At 27.1% G+C, this 19,552-nt stretch overlaps 6 protein-coding genes across 6 annotated transcripts; 5 read left to right on the top strand and 1 right to left on the bottom strand.

Annotated features, from left to right (window-relative positions):
• Positions 1-13: 13 nt before the first annotated feature.
• LOC145746459 (succinate--CoA ligase [GDP-forming] subunit beta, mitochondrial-like) lies at positions 14-3,515 on the top strand. The gene is made up of 9 exons (XM_082564749.1): positions 14-200; positions 418-565; positions 705-904; positions 1,299-1,451; positions 1,852-2,038; positions 2,128-2,289; positions 2,517-2,659; positions 2,786-2,906; positions 3,030-3,515. The coding sequence occupies exons 1-9, from the start codon at positions 123-125 to the stop codon at positions 3,140-3,142; spliced, it is 1,305 nt and encodes a 434-aa protein (XP_082420875.1). The 5' UTR covers positions 14-122; the 3' UTR covers positions 3,143-3,515.
• Positions 3,516-3,653: 138 nt separating this feature from the next.
• LOC145744802 (protein C3orf33-like) lies at positions 3,654-5,433 on the top strand. Its single transcript, XM_082562751.1, has 5 exons — positions 3,654-3,792; positions 3,956-4,015; positions 4,158-4,311; positions 4,578-4,870; positions 5,032-5,433. The coding sequence occupies exons 1-5, from the start codon at positions 3,709-3,711 to the stop codon at positions 5,356-5,358; spliced, it is 918 nt and encodes a 305-aa protein (XP_082418877.1). The 5' UTR covers positions 3,654-3,708; the 3' UTR covers positions 5,359-5,433.
• A 344-nt stretch (positions 5,434-5,777) lies between these two features.
• On the top strand, positions 5,778-7,000 carry LOC145745210 (ras-related protein Rab-24-like). Its single transcript, XM_082563215.1, has 5 exons — positions 5,778-5,918; positions 6,249-6,399; positions 6,478-6,645; positions 6,727-6,855; positions 6,939-7,000. Exons 1-5 carry the CDS (start codon positions 5,778-5,780, stop codon positions 6,998-7,000), a joined length of 651 nt encoding a protein of 216 aa, XP_082419341.1.
• Positions 7,001-7,052: 52 nt separating this feature from the next.
• Positions 7,053-8,854, bottom strand: LOC145745321 (polycomb group RING finger protein 1-like). The gene is made up of 5 exons (XM_082563359.1): positions 8,648-8,854; positions 8,400-8,552; positions 8,079-8,265; positions 7,795-7,900; positions 7,053-7,556 (listed from the first exon to the last, which is right to left on the bottom strand). The coding sequence occupies exons 1-5, from the start codon at positions 8,817-8,819 to the stop codon at positions 7,302-7,304; spliced, it is 873 nt and encodes a 290-aa protein (XP_082419485.1). The 5' UTR covers positions 8,820-8,854; the 3' UTR covers positions 7,053-7,301.
• A 538-nt stretch (positions 8,855-9,392) lies between these two features.
• On the top strand, positions 9,393-11,291 carry LOC145744639 (phosphoglycerate mutase 1-like). Its single transcript, XM_082562538.1, has 4 exons — positions 9,393-9,531; positions 9,714-9,946; positions 10,111-10,372; positions 10,650-11,291. The coding sequence occupies exons 1-4, from the start codon at positions 9,432-9,434 to the stop codon at positions 10,814-10,816; spliced, it is 762 nt and encodes a 253-aa protein (XP_082418664.1). The 5' UTR covers positions 9,393-9,431; the 3' UTR covers positions 10,817-11,291.
• Positions 11,292-13,739: 2,448 nt separating this feature from the next.
• LOC145745209 (solute carrier organic anion transporter family member 1C1-like) lies at positions 13,740-19,363 on the top strand. The gene is made up of 13 exons (XM_082563214.1): positions 13,740-13,808; positions 15,062-15,216; positions 15,550-15,699; positions 15,816-15,994; positions 16,198-16,296; positions 16,682-16,824; positions 17,000-17,085; positions 17,348-17,514; positions 17,604-17,802; positions 17,959-18,092; positions 18,341-18,464; positions 18,713-18,872; positions 19,115-19,363. The coding sequence occupies exons 1-13, from the start codon at positions 13,740-13,742 to the stop codon at positions 19,361-19,363; spliced, it is 1,914 nt and encodes a 637-aa protein (XP_082419340.1).
• The last annotated feature ends 189 nt before the right edge of the window (positions 19,364-19,552 follow it).

Below are 19,552 nucleotides of genomic sequence, written 5' to 3'. Positions count from 1 at the left end.
TTTTTGAATTTTATATCAAATGTCTGTTTTATATATATATGCCTAATGTATTTATATGTTTAAATATAGCCTAAAAGGATAACATTAATTTGGTAGATTAATAATTTTTAATAATTATTAAAATGGCGTCAGGAATTCGAAATATAGTGGCACATTGTTCAAAAAATCACCATTTATTTACAAAGCTTAACAAAACTAAGGTAAGTACAATTTTGTTTAAATTTTAAAGTATTACTGATAGTTTTATTAAATATTAATACAGATAACTATGCATAGGTAATGCTATTCCAAAAAATATTAAAAAATGTAAACTTTTGTGCATGAAGTATTTTTACAAAAAGAAATATCACAAAATGTCAACCATGAAAATATATTTCGTGTTTCAAAATTTTCTATTCAAATTTAATTTATTTTTAGTTATGTTCACCAGTAATAGCTTGTCAAAGGTGGCTTAACCTTCAGGAGTTCCAAAGTAAAAAGTTAATGGAGGATTACAAAGTAAATGTACAAAGATTTCATGTAGTTGATACTCCACAAGAAGGGTTATCTGCAGCTAAAGACCTATGTAAGTTAAAATTTACTTAAAAAAAATTATTGTAACTCTTATTTTTAGGGTTACATAATAACATAATATTTTTTTAGGTATATATATATTTTATTTTTAAATTTATTTTTTGAATATTTTAAGTTTTTTTTTATTGAAGTGAACACAAATGCTAAGGAACTAGTCATAAAGGCCATGATATTAGCTGGAGGACGGGGTAAGGGACAACTGACTAGTGGGTTGAAAGGGGGAGTCCATCTAACCACTGACCCTAATAAAGTATCAGATCTGTGTAAAGATATGATCGGGTTTAATCTGATCACTAAACAGACCCCTCCAGAGGGTGTGAAAGTGAATAAGGTAATTTTTTATGTTTGGTTATATGTAACTGTATACACAAAGGTGTGTGATTTACTTTAATTACATGCTATTAATATTAAATCTCTGAGTGGTGTAGTAGGTTGGAACACTTGCCTTTATTACAAAAAGTCTTGGGGTGAATCTCCACTGCTTTTATGTTGTTTTGCATTTGGTAAAGGCGCTATAATCAGAATAAAGTCCTGCTGAGCCAAAAACCAAATTGCAGTTTCATTTTTGGACAATTATAATCGATAATATGCTAAAATGACATAGTCAAAAAAAAATTGTTAAGTTCTATATGCAATTTGGAGTTAACTAATAGTTTTTTTTAGATTGTTACAATATTTTAATTGTACTTTTATGATTTGTTTATTTTTGAAATTTTATTTTTAAGGTAATGGTAGCTGAAGCTTTAGACATTAGTCGTGAAACTTACCTCGCTATCTTGATGGATCGTGGATTTAATGGTCCAGTGATTGTAGGAAGTCCGGAAGGCGGGATGGACATCGAGGAGGTTGCAGAGAAAACTCCTCATCTTATATTCAAGGTTGATAAATTTTATTAATAGTCTTTTTGCTCTGGTAATAGATTGGACCAGTAAACCATACTTACTATTTTTCTGGTACAAGATGGTTATTGTTTTTAACCACATCAATTTTCTGGTACAAAATGGTTGCTGTTTTTAAAAACACCATCTTTCTGGTACGAAATAGTTGCTGTTTTTAGAAACACAACTTTTCTGGTACAACATAATTTTTGTTTTTAATCAAATGGTAAACTATTTGTGTTTTTGTTTTGATAATTGTTTTTAATAAGTTTTAAATGTTTTTTCGTCAGCAACAATTGTTTACTGGCTTATTACTTGGCTTAATGTTTTAGGATTTTTAAGTTATAAAAAAATTAATTAACACAAAAACTTGTAACTTTTTTCATTTACTTAATTACAGCAAGCTGTTGATATAAATGATGGCATACAAGATCATCAAGCCATGGAAATGGCATCAAACCTGGGTTTTAAGGATCAAAAACAAGTAAAAGCAGCCGAACAAATTAAGAGACTATATGAACTGTTTATTAAAGTTGATGCCACCCAAGTTGAAATTAACCCATTTGGGGAAACCCCTCAAGGGGATGGTAAGATTTTATTTACAATAATTTTTTTTTTTAAATAGAAAATATTTATTTTATTTTTGAAGATTTAAGATTATGAAACATGTTTTTAGTTGTTTGTTTTGATGCGAAAGTAAATTTTGATGACAACGCCGAATTTCGACAACAAAAAATATTTGAAATGGATGACAAAACGGAAAGCGATCCAAGGGAAGTAGATGCTACTAATAACGGACTAACATACATATCCATGGATGGAAACATTGCTTGTTTAGGTACAATAACATAAATTTTTGTATTAACACTAGTTGAGCTCAGTCCATGGTTGGCATTTTTATTGTTGTGATAGAGTCACAAATCTAAACTTTTATTTCTCTTCAAGAATTAACCTATGCACCCCAAATAGCAGTTTTATTTATTTTTTGGGACTATTAATTAAACGAACATGCATATATATTGTAGATTTTAAAAAAAATTTATTTTTATCAATGTTGGTCATAAGTAAATGGAGCTGGACTTGCCATGGCAACGATGGACATCATTCAACATCATGGAGGAAGTCCAGCCAACTTTCTTGATCTCGGAGGAGGTGTAAAGGAGCATCAAGTCTTCCATGCTTTTAAGATCGTCCTCTCTGATCCCAATGTAAATTGATTTTTTTTAATCCCAATATTCTTTTTTTGTAATAAAAAAATCAATCGATTAAAAAAATAGGCATTATTTATTTTACCTACTACACGTTTACAGAAAATACATTTTTTGGTTTTATAGGTTAAAGCAATTTTAGTGAATATTTTTGGTGGAATTGTTGATTGTAAAACTATAGCAAATGGAATTGTTAAAGCTGGAAATGAATTAAATATCACGGTCCCTCTGGTTGTAAGACTAGAAGGTAGGAAAAAACAATTTTAATAATTACATTAATATAATTTAAATAAAATTAAATAAATTATAACATATATATTTTTTAAATGCTTTCTTATTTTATTTATCAGATTTATTTTTTAATTTATAGGTTTAAACGTAACTGAGGCAAAAGAAATATTAGCACAAAGTGGGTTACCAATAAAGTCTGCTGACGATTTTGGCGATGCGGCTAAAAAAGTTGTTGCTAGCATAAAAAGCTGATCTAACATTAATTAAATAAACTTTAGATTTAAATAATAATAGTTTTTTGAATTTTTATTATTTAAATTACAAAAAAAAAACTATGGAATTTATTATTGTTAAAACCATTATTATTTAATCGTTTCCTGACATTTTCAAAGTTTTTTTTTGTTTTTATTTAAATGGTGCTGTTTAATTTAAAAAATTAGTAAATTTACTTTCGTTTTTACAAATTACTTTAATTCTGATTAGTTTTTCACTTTACAAATTATAAAAAACGTGTTTTAAATTCTATTTTTATGCTAATTTACTTTAAATTATTATAAAATTTTACTTCTATTAATGTTAGTTGTAGTTTGTTATTTGGTTTTAATTGTATTAATATCTATTTCAACGTTTAAATGCATTAATTTAATATTATCATTAATTATATACTTCACATATTAAATTGCCAAATTAAAAAAAGCTTAGAACTATTATCACTATATGTTATGTAATTCAATTTTGCAATTGTGTTGTATTTTCAGATAAATTTTAGGTTAAAATGATTATTTTTAATTTAACAATAATGTAATTATGACATCACAATGAAAAACACAGAAGGTTCTTTAATGGGCCATGGTGTGAACAGTGCTTCAAGATTTTTGGATGAAAATGTTAAAACTGTCAGGGTAAAAAATGAATATTTGACTGTAGTTTTATGTTTAAGTATAATCTAAATCTGTTACACCAACTATAATCATAATAAAATTGGGTCTATAATTTATTAAAAATTACAGTTTTACCTTTAGAGATTATTTAAAATTTTAGTGTTTAATTTTGTTTTTGTTGTAGAATGTACCATATATTCTAGCTGGAATTGGCTTGGCACTTATTGCAAGACAAAGAGCATGGGTAAGAAAATTAAAAATTATTAAATTTTGTGACATTATCTGACTAGAAAATATTCAGATTTTAAACACTAATCAGGTAATGGCATAACTTTACATGTTTAAAATTTTAATGTTTAAACTTACAATATGTAAATTGAATTTAGTTTCACAAATTCCGTGCAGTAAAAAACATTCCTCAAAGATTAATATCGGCTAATTTTGTTATGAATGGAAAACTTACAAAAGTTGCCAAAGATTTAACTTTATATGTTGAACATATTCCAAAAATTAAAGTTCCACTACCTTGGAGAAAAGCAAGTATAAACTCCTTTTAGTATTAATTATTGTCAAAACATAATTTTTATAAAAATAAATGGTACAGTTTTCATTTTTTCATAAAAATCTACTTGTATTTTTTAATTTTAAAAGTTTTTTCAATTAAATTTTATAAAAGCAAAAAATTTTAGTTTTTTGCTTGATTTCTGATAATTTTTTTTGACCTACCCAAAAATTAACTTTTTTTTGTTAATTTTAAAGAGGTTTTTATTAAATTTTTATTTAAAATCTACTTTCATTAAATAAAGATGAAAATGGGCTTCTTATAAGACTTGTTGGTATCAAAGTACCTGAAGATTACCAATCAAGCGTTCATTCTTATCTAAAAGATTTTCAAAACCACAACATAAAATTTCAAATTTTGTCGCGTGGTTCCCATCAGCTTGCGGAACACGAATTTGTAAAATTGGGGGTCATGAAACCCTTGGGGTCAAGTCATAATAAAGGGGGAAGGTCAGATATTGTTTCCGCTGAAACTAAAAGAAGATCTGATATGGAAAGCGAGAATGTGTTACATTGTCTTGTGTGGACAAGGCCACAGGTAAATATTTAACTTTTTTTTTATAAATCTAGAAGTTTTTGTTTAATATTTTTAAATTTCCCTTTTTTTAAGACCTAGAGATCATTTCATTTTACTATTATTTTCTGGATTTTGTAATTACATTTTTTTATTATTTATTTACAATGCACATTGGATTTTAGAAATGGAGCATACGCCGGCATTACTTTAATTTCGAGTTGTTAAAAATCGGATTTGCTCAAGCACAGCCCTTACCTAGCAGAGTTAAAAAATCTTCAACCAAACTTAGCGAAAAACTTCACAAAAACGAACGTATTGCTATTAAAAAGGGAGTAGGAATTTGGCATGGGCCCTCAAATTTCGATATTCTAGTAACTTCTATTAAAGAGAAACCGAACGAAATTCTAGATCAAGGAAAATCAGCAGCTCGAAGTGTTTATAAGTTTAGTCGACTTGATTCTATAATTAATTTATTTTCGAGATTTAGAAAGAAGTCTAATAAAGAGTAATTTTGTGCTGCATTTTTGTTAAGTAAATGTTATATTATTGTTGTTTAATTATTGAATAAAATATTTATGCATGAACCCATTATGAGATTAAAAAAGAAACACAAAATCAAAAACATTATGTAAGCCTTAATTTTAATTAAAGCAATATTCAATATAGAAAGAACATAAGTTATGAAGTTTTAAGTAATCCGCATATTTGTTGACGTAATGTAGTATTAGTCATCCGGAAATATGAGTGTTTTCGGCGTATAAACAATGCTTTAAACAGAGATTGTCGTTTTAACTACTACTAATACCCTAATATCGACAAGGTATAGCGAAACTTAGTGTAAATTTTTTTTGCAAAATAGTTTGTTTTGGCTTCTAGAAATCAGTAAGAGCATTTTAAGATAACAGGCAAGTTGCTTTAATAAGCAACAATGGGAGAACGCTCCAGGGGAGAGAGTAATGAAAGAATTCATTGCAAGATTGTCTTACTCGGAAAAGAGCACGGCGGGAAAACGAGCTTGTTGGAAAGATTTTTGCATGGTTCTTTTAATAGCGAACGACCATACCAAAGCGTAGGCTAAGTATACGTTTAACATATTAATTAGTGGTTTGTCGTTTGCAACTTGTCATATTTTTAAAAATGTACAGGGCTGAAACATATTGTATATATTGCAAGCTCACGAAGGGTCTAGGCAATACATTCAACTAACCCTCTTAAAACGCAACTGTAATAACAAACGTCATTTTATAAAACAATACATAATTAAATAAATCCTGATTTTAATTAACTCGTGCAACACGTCAAAATGCAACTAGAAATAAAGAAAATACATTAAAACGCCTAGGCTAAAAAAAAGAAATACATTAAAACGCCTAGGCTAACCACAAATAATATTATACAGACAATCGGCGCTGCGTTTGGTGCAAAGCAGATGACGTCACTTGAAAACAAACGCGTCGTTTTGGGTCTGTGGGACACTGCCGGTTCCGAACGATATGAAGCCATGGGTAAAATCTATTATAGGGGCGCAAAGGCGGCAGTAGTGGCTTACGGTACGCACTTTTAGGTTGTATTTGTTTTAATGCACTTATACGGTAGCCTACTGATTATAACAACACTAATTCCACCAGATACAACTGAAAAGTTAAGCTTTGAACGTGCCAAGTTTTGGATCACGGAGCTATATGAAAACGAAGATAAATGTCGGATATATTTAACAGGAACAAAGTTAGATTTAGCTAAGCAAAATCGACAAACTCGGGAAGTGGAATATTTAGAAGCAGTTCAATTTGCAGACGGTAAGAAAAGTCAATTAAAAATATACAAATTCTGGTCATTATGTTCTTTAGTTTTAAATTACAATTTATATTTCTGTATAGGCATAGGTGCAACAGCAATAGAAACCTCTAGCAAAACGGGTGAAAATATTAAAGAGCTATTTCAATTAATCGTGGACGATTTTGCGTCTGACCCAAATAATTCAATGTTTTTATCAGAAGCACCATCAGGTAAAATGGCATTTCATGAGGCGATCTTAGGCCTAAGTTTAACTTTACCGTTTTAACTTTTGTACTGCCTTTTATTGTTCTAGAAACTTCTGCCTTAGACCTAGAAACTAAATCTGAAACGAAAAAAACATGCTGCAAAACTTGATAAAAAACTAAAGTTTATTTTTTGGCTTCAAAAGAAAAGCATAAGATAATTGCAACAACATTCAACGCCCATTATTATAGAAATTAATATTTTTATTGCTTTGGTACATGGAAAAGAAACATTTTTAGGTCATATTTATTAATACATAATACAACAACAAGGTCGAATTATTTGATAACACTTTTTAGTGTTGGTTAATATGCATTAGCATTAATAAACCATATGATTTGTAATACTGCAAATTCTTCTTCAGTTATTTTCACATAATGCATAAAAACAAAAAAGTTACAATCTTTGATTTTTAATTTTCATTTTTTCTTACAAAATCGTATTCAATAACAGGTAAGGTGTCAGTGTCAAAAGAATTGTTAGCATACCAATGCAACAACACTACTTGTTTAATTGTACTCGCTTGATGTAAATGGTGCCCACAGCATTGTAGTTTTAACTCAAATTGAGTAACACTGTCGTTAGGGTAAAGTTGGTTAAGTAAAAGTTGTTGAAAATGCCACATAGTCGCTCTGGAAGCGCAGCGCACATATTTTTGATTAAGCGGCTAAAAATATATATTAAAATGATAAATTGGTGGCATATTTTATTTACTTAACTTTTTTTTGCCAATATTAGTTTTTAAACATATATGCAGTTTTGACTAATCCAAAGTAATTTTTTTTTAAGTATTTTTATTTATATTGTTTGTTGTTATTTTAATTTTGTAATTCTTTTGGTAAATCAGTTTTAATATCAATTTTGTTATGATGATGCATTCTATAAAAACAAGAAATGTAATTTACCTTAAATTTAAGTTCGTGCAATTGAATTAATCCATCTTCGCAAATTTGATGTAAATTATTTTGTTGAAGTTCCAAACAAATACAAACTTTTTCATCAAATCCAAGGCTAAATATTAAAACAAAATATTTTTACAATAAATTGACTTTATTTGATGTTAAAGCTAACTTGAATACCTCGGTTAACAATCAAAAAAGTATAAATTTTAATAAAACTTTAGATATGTAATTGTATGTAAATTTTTTTTATTTTTTCTTTCGATTTTAAGAAAAAAAATACAACATACTTATGAGCTTGATGTAGATTTGGGATTTTCTTTACATCCACATCAGGAATGTCCTGATCCACAACCTCTCTTAAAATCTTCTGTTTAGTGTACTTAAGTGGAGTGCCAATATTGAGTAAGTGACTCCCACTCAAAGAAAAGTCAAGCCCTCGAGTTCGATAAAACTCTGCTTCTCTTTGTTGCTCAGCTAAAATAAATCAAAATTAAAAAAGAACATTTATTTATATTTTAGCACAGAATATTTCATTGTTTAAAAATGGCTTTTCAATTATAATTAATAAACAACTAAACCAGTAAAAAAATATTCTTTTCATAGCTTACTTTGAAAAAGATTTGGCACGAGTTTATAAACAACATCTTGCATCACCCGATCGCTTCTTAAATTCAACAAAGGTTGTGTTTCGTGAATTTTCTGGCTGCATTCAGGGCACGACTTTTTTGTTTGAAGGTGTTTTACAATACAGCTTTTGCAAACTAAAAATAAGGCATTTATTTAGTAACACAATATTACAATTAACAATACTAACAAAAAAAAGCAAAATTGTATTTATTTGCTATTTTCCACTTACAAGTATGCGAACATTCTGATATTGTCGTAGCGTCTATAAAATACCCAGCACATAAAGCACACACTATGTGAGGGTTAAGATTTCGTATCTTTAGTATTAAATCTTCTTCTTTAAATACGCTTTGGGGTATCGTTACTATTCTGGCTAACCTGGGATTCTTTTTTGGGTCCATTTCATTGTTTGGCAATTCAAAACTCACTACTATAGCGTAAGAAAATGTAAACAAACGAATTACATAGAGTGGCACATATTTATGCCACAGTGCCACCAAATCAGAGACATTTTTGTTTATCCTTAAATTGTTAACGCCTTTTAAATTTGTAATTTACTGTGTTATCTAAAACAAATGTTTAATAGCAATTTATTTAATTAATATTTCAAGTTTTTATGATTTATTGTACTTTATTTCATTTAATAAGTATTTAAATGTCGAAATCGATATTCATAGAAATCTGCCATTAAGTATTTTCTAAGGGGATTGTACATACTTGTGTTGCTGTTAGAGGTCACGTACAGACCAACAAACACCGCGAAAAAATATTAATAAAGTGTTAAATAACGTGTTAACAGGGTAATCTAGTTAAAAATAAATATCAACCTAATAAATTTATTCATTGTTGCAGTTGTTTGTTAGGTTAAGGCAAAATACTTCATCTATATTAAATATAGATTGTCTGTTATTAAAAAAAAATTTGCAAAATGAATAACATAAATACATTAACTATTGAAAATTGTTTTTAAGCTAGATAGTTTGTTGTTAAACACCTAAAAAAGTGTAAACAAAATGACAACATATAAAGTAGTAATGGTGAGGCATGGTGAAAGTGAATGGAATAAAGCAAATAAGTTTTGTGGTTGGTATGATGCAAAATTAAGTCCAAAAGGTTCGTTAATTTTAAAGCTTAATACAAATTTCTGTAAAATTGTATACCTACAATCCCTATTTTATTATGTGTTCTCTGCTTTAGGATTAGATCTTTAATTATTATGATATAATTAAAAAAAATATAAAGATATTTTCTTGCAAGTCAAAAATAAACCCAAAAACTTTTTTTGTTTTGTTTAGGTATTGAAGAAGCAAGGGCTGCAGGCGTCGCACTTAAAGAAGGCGGATACAAATTTGATGTTGCATATACTTCAGTTTTGGAGCGTGCCAATGTGACCTTGGATGCAATTCTCGAAGCATTAAACCTAAAAGATATTCCAATCAAGAAGTCATGGAGATTGAATGAAAGGCATTATGGGGGCCTAACTGGTTTAAATAAAGCTGAAACTGCAAAGAAATATGGAGATGAACAGGTTTAATAAAAATCAAAAAGTTTAACCCTTTTTAAAGTTTAATGTATAAAAACTCAGTGTGGACATTTTAGCACATTGCCAACTGCTATATCTACAATTAACTGATTTTCTAACCTTTTTTCCCTAACTCTTGGAAATTTTTTTTAAAAATTATAAAAAATTAGGTTCATATTTGGAGGCGTAGCTTTAACGTCCCCCCTCCAGTTATGGATCAGGACCACAAGCATTATAAGGACATCAACGGAGATGAAAGGTATAAGGATGTAAGCCCAGAAGATATGCCCAAATGTGAGAGCTTGGAATTGACAATTAAAAGAGCTTTGCCATACTGGGATAATGAGATAGTTCCGGCAATCAAGGAAGGGAAAAGTGTTATTATAGCAGCTCATGGCAATAGTTTGAGAGGAATTGTGAAGTATTTGGACAGTAAGTTGTTTGTAAATAAAGGGCGAACAAAAAAAATGTCGCCCAAAGTAAGAATTGTTTATTTAAATAATAAAAAAACTAATAGTAGTGTAAATTAGAATTGTTTTGTTAAATTTTCCCCTGAAGGAAATTAGAACTGTTTTGTTGAATTTTCCCCTGAAATACATTCTATCTATATCAAAGATCCTAAACTTGTATAACTATATATAACACAATAAGCTTCATCTAGGCCAAGCGTTTATTTAAAATCATTTAAATATTACATTTTCATTTTAAGACATGTCTGATGATGCTATTATGGGTCTAAACCTACCAACTGGAATCCCATTTTTCTATGAATTAGATGAAAACATGAAACCAATAGTTTCAATGCAGTTTTTGGGTGACAAGGAAACTGTAGAAAAAGCTATGGCCGCTGTTGCAGCTCAGGGAAAATCTAAATAAATTTGGAAAAAAATATTTTTTGTTTGTTTGTTAAGTATAAAAACGAAATTCACCTTTAGTGTTCAATTGCTAAATGTAATTATATAAAAACAGTAAGCAGAAAAATGTTATATAATTTTGTTGTTTGAGCTTTTATGGTTATCATCAAAATAGTTTAATTTAAGGAATGACTATTTTTTATAACACTTAGTTAAATAGTGTTATTAATATAAGTTTTACAGTACCTGTTTTATATATTATTAAAAATGCACTGTATAAATCTGTATGATAGAACTGTATTCAAATTGTTTTGTACATTTATTTATTGCATGAAAGATATCTGTTTTAAAAGTTCCTAGTCTGTCAAGTTTACTGTATTTTTGTTTTTGTTGTAAGATTGATATTTATGTTTTCTATATTTAGGCATGTATGTGGTTCTATAAAATATATACTGATGTTAAAAGCAAAATATGTCTAATTCAACAATAAAAAGTTGGTTCACATTTTTTTTACTAATGTTCCTTTTTACCTCTTAAAATATGTAAAGTTCAGCTTATTTAAGATATTTTTTTAAAAAAATCTTTGATCCACCAAGGACTGCCACCACGGAAATATTTTCTTGTTAACACATATTGCAAAAAAAGTGTAATTACTGAGTTTATATTACAAAAGATATTTAAAAAGTTGCACTATAAAATTTAGAAAATTATTTGTTATAAAAAAGTTGAAGTTGTTAGTTTAATTAGGTCTTTCTTGATGAAAATTTGCAAAACATGTTTCTTTTTCTAACAGGGTTTACTATAAAGATGTAATTTTATGCATTGTTTAGAATTTTTTTACGTAAGCTTGGCAACAAAGTGTTTACTGTGCTAGAAATTGTATCAGCTGGTTCAAATTTTTTTTAATCAAACTTGAATTCCATTTTTGGAATAATTTACAGATACAAGAAATAAATGTAAGAAATGGGGTCCAGAACTTGCATAAATGCTCAAGGATTTGCTGCTTTTGATATATTTTACAGAGGTAAGAATGTTGAATAGTTATTATTTATAACAACAAAATTTTGTTATGTTAAAAGTTATTTACTTTGTAAAAAATACTTTTTTGGTTTACTTGCAGTAGTAAACCAATAAACAAACTTTTCTTAATTTTTATGGTATTCATATTTTATTTTTAAAATAGCTTAACAACTGTATCTTTTTTTAAATAAAAAAAAATTGTAATTTTTTTTTTACCTAAGTTATTTTGTAATATTTTTTTGTAAAATATCTTATAAAGCAAAACGTTTTAAACCTTGAATATAGCCTTTTTATTATTAAAGACAATAATAATTAATAGTATATACTAACCAAATTTATTTAACTACACTTAAATCTTCTATAAAAATAATTCATTTAATATAATTTACAACTATCAAGCAGAAGCCTTGTAAATTAAAATTTACTCTATGTTAGTCAGTGGTTTAAAATACAACTACAGTCTTGTTTAAAGGTAAAAAAATTTTAAACTCTAATTTACAAGTGTCATTAGTTTACTTTTTTATCAAAAGTAATGTCGTTCACACTTATTTTTATATTGGTTTTACACATGTAAATTAAATTTTGCAACCCAAAACATTTTAACATACACTTGTTCTAGATTAGGTAACAGATTTTGCCATATTTAAACGGTATTTTACATGCTATTTCTACCTGGAGGTAACAGAAAAGCTGAAGTGGCATTTTTAATGTTAAATTTACAACTATTATATAATAATGTTTACCGCATTTAAAGTTAAAGTTCATTCAACTCTAAGTGAAGTAAACATTATTTTATAACAGCACTTGGTGCATATTTATTTCAAAATATAATTTAGTTTTATCTTGTTTTTTAGTTATTTTTCTCAAAACAAAATTGCTTTTTTACATTTTCAAATAATAAAAGGCAATATACAAATAATAAATTTATTGCAGTATTAAAAAAAAACTATATTGTAGTTTTTTATGCATTGTATAAACTTTTATATTTTTACAAAAAAAAGGTGCTTGGAGGTTCTTGTTACACAGTGTCCTTACAACAATAGACGGAAGATTTGAATTATCCAGCACAATTCTTGCCTTTATATCAACCAGTTATCAATTTGGAAACATGTCAGTAATGGTATTTTTATTTTATGTATTATTTGCTACATCTTTAATTATGAAAAGTCAAAGTTGCATACTTTTAAATATTTGATCTATTCAGAGCCTCTACAACATGCCTATTTTCTTTAAACACACATATTTTTATCTCACTTATATTTATATGTTATATAACAAAAAATATTAATTAGTCTGACTTTTTTAATTAACCTGGTTATCTATGAACCCCAAAGATAAATATTTGAAATACTTACTAAACAAATATTTAAAGGGTAACTTTAATGTTTTAACAACATTGTATAAATACTAATTAAGAAATAGCTGCAAAGAAACTGTAAATCACGGTCTTAATTACTGGCTATTTAATGCAGAATATTTTTTAATTAGATAGATCATAAAGTTACGAAAGTTTTTGTTAAAGTAGAAAGCTGAAATAGTTAGATTTATTTGGTCTTAATTAGGATGTGCAAAACATATTGTTTACATGTTTGATAGTGTTTACTATAAACTGTTAATTTACGTTTTAATTTTTTAATAGAGTTTACCAACGATATGTTTACTGTCTTAGCTAAAGAGAAAATTTTTTAGCTGAGTCAAATTTTTTAATCAAACTTCGATTACATCTTCTTTGAGATAAGTTAATCATCAATAAACCAGGTATATAAAGTTAGACTCTGCTGCATATATAGTAATTGTTTAACAACCAAGCTACAGAACACTTTTAAAATTAAAAGTTTAATCAAAATATTCAAATTTTAACTTACTAGTTCAACAAATACTTTACATATAGAATATTTTAAAGGTTTTAGAAATAAATGTAAGAAATGGGGTCCAGAACTTGCATAAATGCTCGTGGATTTGCTGCTTTTATGGGAGTGTTATTTTTCGCAGAGGTATACTTTAATTTATTTAAAATATATACCAGTAATTTAATTTTTAAGTTCAATAGTTGCAGGAATACAAATATTTGTGGTTGGTAAACTTGCAGTATTAAAATAATTAACTTACTTTAGTTAATTAGCATGTTTTTATATTTTTAGTTGTGCTTTTTATCAATATCATACTTTTAAAAATTTAATAAAAAATACATTTTTGTTTTTTCTATTTATTATTTAATTTTTGTTTTTTAAAAATTTAAAATTTTAATGTAAATTTTTTATCATAATAAACCTTCTATTTGATAACATAACATACCTAAATATTTTTTAAATTAAAAAAAAACAAAAAAAATCACAAATATGCAATATTCAAACTTGAAAATACAACGTGATATATTTTATTGGTCGTAAATTTTAGGTGATGTTTGTCATTACATTAAAAATCATATTAAAAAGTAGTTTAAATAATTTTAAGCTTAATTTACGATCGTCAAACAGTAGCTTCATAAATTGAGGTTTAACATATGTTTTAAGACATTTGATTGAAGGTGAAGTGCCATATTACATTGGATAAAGTGCCACAGCAAAAGGGTGGTAATACTTTTCAAATACTACATAATATTGTATGTTGTGAAATAGCACTGACATAACATTTATTAACTTAGATTTCTTTATTTAAATTAATCAAACAATTTCGAACAATATTTTATTTATCAAATAAATTTTAGTCTTGTTTGCATGTAAAAAAATTACTCATTCAATTTTACAAATGTCATTAGTTCACTTCATTACTAAAAACAAAGAAAAAGTAGATTGTTTCGTTTTATTTTTATATCTGGTTTTACAGATGTAATTCAAGAACAAAAAACATTTTAGTAAACATTTGTTTTAGATTAGGTAACAGGTTTTAGCATGTTTAAACATTATTTTACATGTTACTGCTTTGTAAAGATTGCAGAACACCTAAAGTGGCATTTTTCATGTTTACCACACTTAGAGTTGAATGAACTTCACTGCTAAGTTTGGTAAACAATATTATATAATTGAACTTGGTGAATGTTTATCTTTATTATGTAAATGATAAATTATTTTCTACCTTTTCGAGTAGCCCTGTTAATTTTTAATTTAATTTCTAGAAAATAAATTATTTCAATATAGCTATAAATAAACAAAGGCAATACACCAATATTAAGTTTATTGCATTATTAAAAAAAATTTTGTAGTTTTCTTCATGCATTGTTTAAGATTATATATTTTTTTCTGTGAAGGTGCTTGGAGGTACTTTGTTACGAAGTGTTCTTACAACTTTAGAACGAAGATTTGAATTATCTAGTACGATTCTTGCCTTGATTTCATCTAGTTATCAATTTGGAAACTTGTCAGTAATGGTATTTGTCAGTTATTATGGAAGTAGATTTGATAGGTATATTTTTTTGTTTTAAATTCAACTTTGATTTCACTTTTAAATCTTATAGTTTTGGCTTTACATTTAGCATTTTTTTCTTGGTTTACAAGTAAATAAACTGCAATTGTTATATGATTGTCACAGGGAAAAAAATAATGTACACACTTATGTGAAATGCTTTACAATATACACTTTAATTGTGTGTATTGATTTGCATTTTTTTCATCCCACAAGCAAATATTAAACTGATTTTTTTAAACAATTTGTGTGTTTATTAGTTCTCAGCTAGTTTGTATTATATAATAACTAAAAAATAACCTTTCATTCATTTGAAATGTGTTTTGTCTTTAGACCTCGGGTTATAGCAATAAGTTCTCTACTACTTGTGTTTGGTTATAGTTTGTCTGCCCTGCCTCATTTTATTGGAGAACGATATTCTTTTGAAGATATCTCAAAAAATGTTTCAGTGGAGGATGGTCAACAAAAAATAACCTGTGATGTGTAAGCAATATTTAATTTAATATAGTGTATTTAATTTTAGTTTTAAATCAAAACAATAATTTATGGTAAGTTTGTCTTAAATCTTATTCCCATTTTAATAGATTCCCAGATTATAGCACTTCTAGCAACATTAGCAAATGCGAAAAAGTTGGTGAAGTGCAAAGTTCATCAAATTTGTACTTTTTGATAATGTTTGGGATATTTATATGTGGTATAGGAGGGTGTTCACTTCAACCACTTGGCTTTTCTTTTATAGATGATCATGCCACTGAGCACAATGCTGCATTTTACATAGGTAAAATTAACTACAGTTCTACTTTTTTTAAATTTTCTGTTAAAGGACTGCTTATAAAAATCTAATTCTAACTAACACATTCAGAATTTCATAAAATAAAGTATTTTAAATTTGGGTTATATATCATTTAATTTAATTATTAACAAATGTAGTTAAATTTAAAATTCTTTAAAAAAATATTATAGATTTATGTTTATTTTTAGGCATTGTGTTGACAATTGGTTTGATTGGTCCAGCAATTGGATATGTGTTGGGTTCCGTGATATTAAGAATTTGGGTGGATATTGGTTGGGTTGATATCTGTAAGTTAAATTTTTTAATTATTAAATTTCAAAATAAAGTGGAACTTGTATAAAAAACTTAACAAAAATTATGTCAGTGTTTTCAAATATGTGTTTGGAAAATATTTTGTTTACCATTGTCCAAACTAAAATTTTTATTTTAAACAAATGATTAAATAATCATGTTTTATAAAACTGGCATGACTTTAAAACAAGTCTAAATAGATAAGATGCATCAAAGAACTTTTTATACGTGGTTGTGCCTTTTTACATAATGATTTTAACACTTTAACATTGACTTGTTTTTACCTTGACTGTATCACCTGCTACAGTTTTAGATATATATATATATATATAAATATATATATATATTAATGTTTAAACACCTTTAAATTCATGTTTTCAGCAACAATAACAATTAAACCATCTAATCCTAATTGGGTTGGAGCATGGTGGATGGGTTTGTTGGTCACAGCTTTTGGTATTCTTATTGCTAGCATACCATTTTGGTTTTTTCCTAGAACAATGGAAAAGGAGAAAATGACAGAGGTGTTTAAGCTAATATTTAATTTTTTTGTTAGGAAATTGATGCCTTTACTATTGAAATAATCAGGTTAAATCTATTGTTGTTATTAATTATATTATTCTTATACCAAAATGACAAAACATGCTAAAAATAACTGTATTAGAATTGCAAAAAAAAACAATTTTTTTAACTTTTTAGGAAGAAAAAGAATTAGCAGATAAAAAATCTAAAGGTCAAATGACAAGACAAAATTATTTGGCTAGAGGACCAAAAACAGACATGGGGTATTTTTTTAAAAATTAAGTACTAATTAAATACAAATATAAATATAATTTGATAAACCTTATACTTAATGTTGCAAAAAAAAAAATATTTAAAATTTACATGGTTATGAATAGTTTTTTTATTTTTTAAGAAATATTTTTTAATTGATGCATTTAAAAAATGGTAACAACTTTTGTTTATATTAATTTTTTGGAAAACTTATTTTTAATATAATAAAATGGTTAATTTTATAACTCTTAACTTACATATTGATTTTTACAGTGGAATCGGTTCTGCTTTTAAAAGGTTGTTAACCAATAAACTATACATTTTGGTTGTTGTAAAATGGACTGCCCAGGCCTTTCAAATTAGTGGCTGGGTTACATTCGCTGTCAAGTATTATCAGGTTGAATTTGGAAAATCCGCTTCCGCAAGCAGTCTTTTAATTGGTTTGTTTATGTAAATAGTTTAAATAAAAAGTGGTATGCACAATTCTTATGTAAAATTGTTCTATAACCGACGTGTAATTTTCTATTAGGAACGATCAATCTTCCTTTACTAATGGTGGGTACTTTAACCGGAAGTTTCATTATTAAAACATGGAAGTTGAGTATTATCAACATGACTAAATTGTCAATTGCTTCTGCTGTAGCAGTGTTCTCATTTAGCTTGCCGCTCTTTTTCATTGGATGTGACACGATTGATACTGCAGGCCTTACAGTGCCTTATCAAAATAGGCAAGTTATTATTTTAATTTTTTTTTGGTGAATTGTTTAATTATTTTAATGTGAAACAAATAGAAAATTCTTAATGCTGAAAATAGTTTTACCTATGATTTAGTTTATTTTAGATATTTTATTTTATATATAATAATTTTGTTAACATTTTTTTAGTTATAAGAATACTGCTTTAATAACCCCAAATGTTACAAATATTTGCAATGCTAATTGTAATTGCAAAGAAAACATATATACTCCTGTATGTGATCAGTACGGTGTAACTTATATTTCTCCTTGTCATGCTGGTTGTAATGGCTCAATTTTAAATAAAAATGGAACAATTATTGTAAGTTTTAACTTTAACTTGTTTTTTAATGTTTTACATTAATTTTAGCTTACCTAAACTAGCTTATTATATGAATTTAAATTGTTAGTTTGTTTTTTTTTTAAGTTATGATATCATTTCTGTTATGGTTATTCAATTTTTTTTACTTATAGAAATTTACTGGATGCTCGTGTGTTCAACTGTCTGATAATTTAAACATAACACAAACAGTAAGAGTTGGCAGATGTGTTGTTAGCAAGTGCGAGGACTTGGTATGGGCTGTTTTGATTTTAAGTTGTCTTTCTAGCTTTTCTGGTGGCCTAAATGCAACCCCAATGTTTATGATGCTATTAAGGTAAAAAACAATGCTTGAAATACAATGTCCAGTTATTTAACAAAACTGAAACCATTATTTACCATTTTTGTTAAATATTTTTACTGTGCATTAATTTTTTATGATGCTGAATTTTTTTTGGAAAATAGTTAGATATACAATGTTTTTCCATATTATGCTAATAAAACTTTTGCTTTATACAGTAACAGGCTTTCTTTTTTACATTGCTTTATGTATTACTTCTGCTTAATATATTTGTATATTTCTAGGACTCTAGAACCTCAAGACAAATCTTTTGGAATTGGTATGGCCTATTTTACGTATCGCTTGTTTGGTTTTATACCTGGGCCGATAATATTTGGTTTAGCCATCGATAAAACCTGTCTTTATTGGACGCAAAAACCATGCACTGGTAGATCCTTTTGCAGTGTAAGTAGTAGTTTATTAGGTTTTGGTTAAGCTTAGGGATTTGAATAACAGGTTTTGGATGACAAATTAAATTCTTTAAACTTAAAAGTAGTTTTGGTTTGTTTTTATACAGTTAACATTATTGCTATTTTTTTAATATATTACTGTAGTTTTGAAATTAGACAATAGCAAATATAAAAATATAAAAAGAACTTATAGTTTTATTTTGCCAATTTGTAAACTAGTTTTGAAACTTATGTTAGGTTTACGACAATGCTTCATACCGTAGAAATTTTTTTGGAATACTGGTTTGTGCAAAAATGATAGTAATTATTTGTGCTTGTTTGTACTATCATTTGGCTGTCAAAAATGAAAAGAAAAACAAAGCTATTCTTGAAAGTGACATTAAAAGTAGCAGCGAAAATCAAACTTTAATGTCTTCTAAAAAAGTTAATTTGGATAAAACCAATGCAAAGGAAGAAATTCTTCCAGAAAAGGAAACAATCTGTTAGGTTTAAAGGTTATTATTGTCTTTTTTTTAACTTGGAGTATAATGTAGTATTTTTGATACTTTTTAAAAAATCTAAATAAAAAAGTTTTAACCCCATTTTTAAATTTAAGTGCTTTGTCTGTGCTATTGTTAGTTATAAAGCTTATCAAACTATGATAATCAAAGGCTTTAGAAAAGTCATCGTTTATGC

This window comes from Corella eumyota, chromosome 3, assembly GCF_963082875.1.
Source record: "Corella eumyota chromosome 3, kaCorEumy4.1, whole genome shotgun sequence".
Lineage (NCBI taxonomy): Eukaryota > Metazoa > Chordata > Ascidiacea > Phlebobranchia > Corellidae > Corella > Corella eumyota.
Note: the sequence above shows the minus strand (reverse complement) of the source record. Positions and strands in the feature narration are given on the sequence as shown.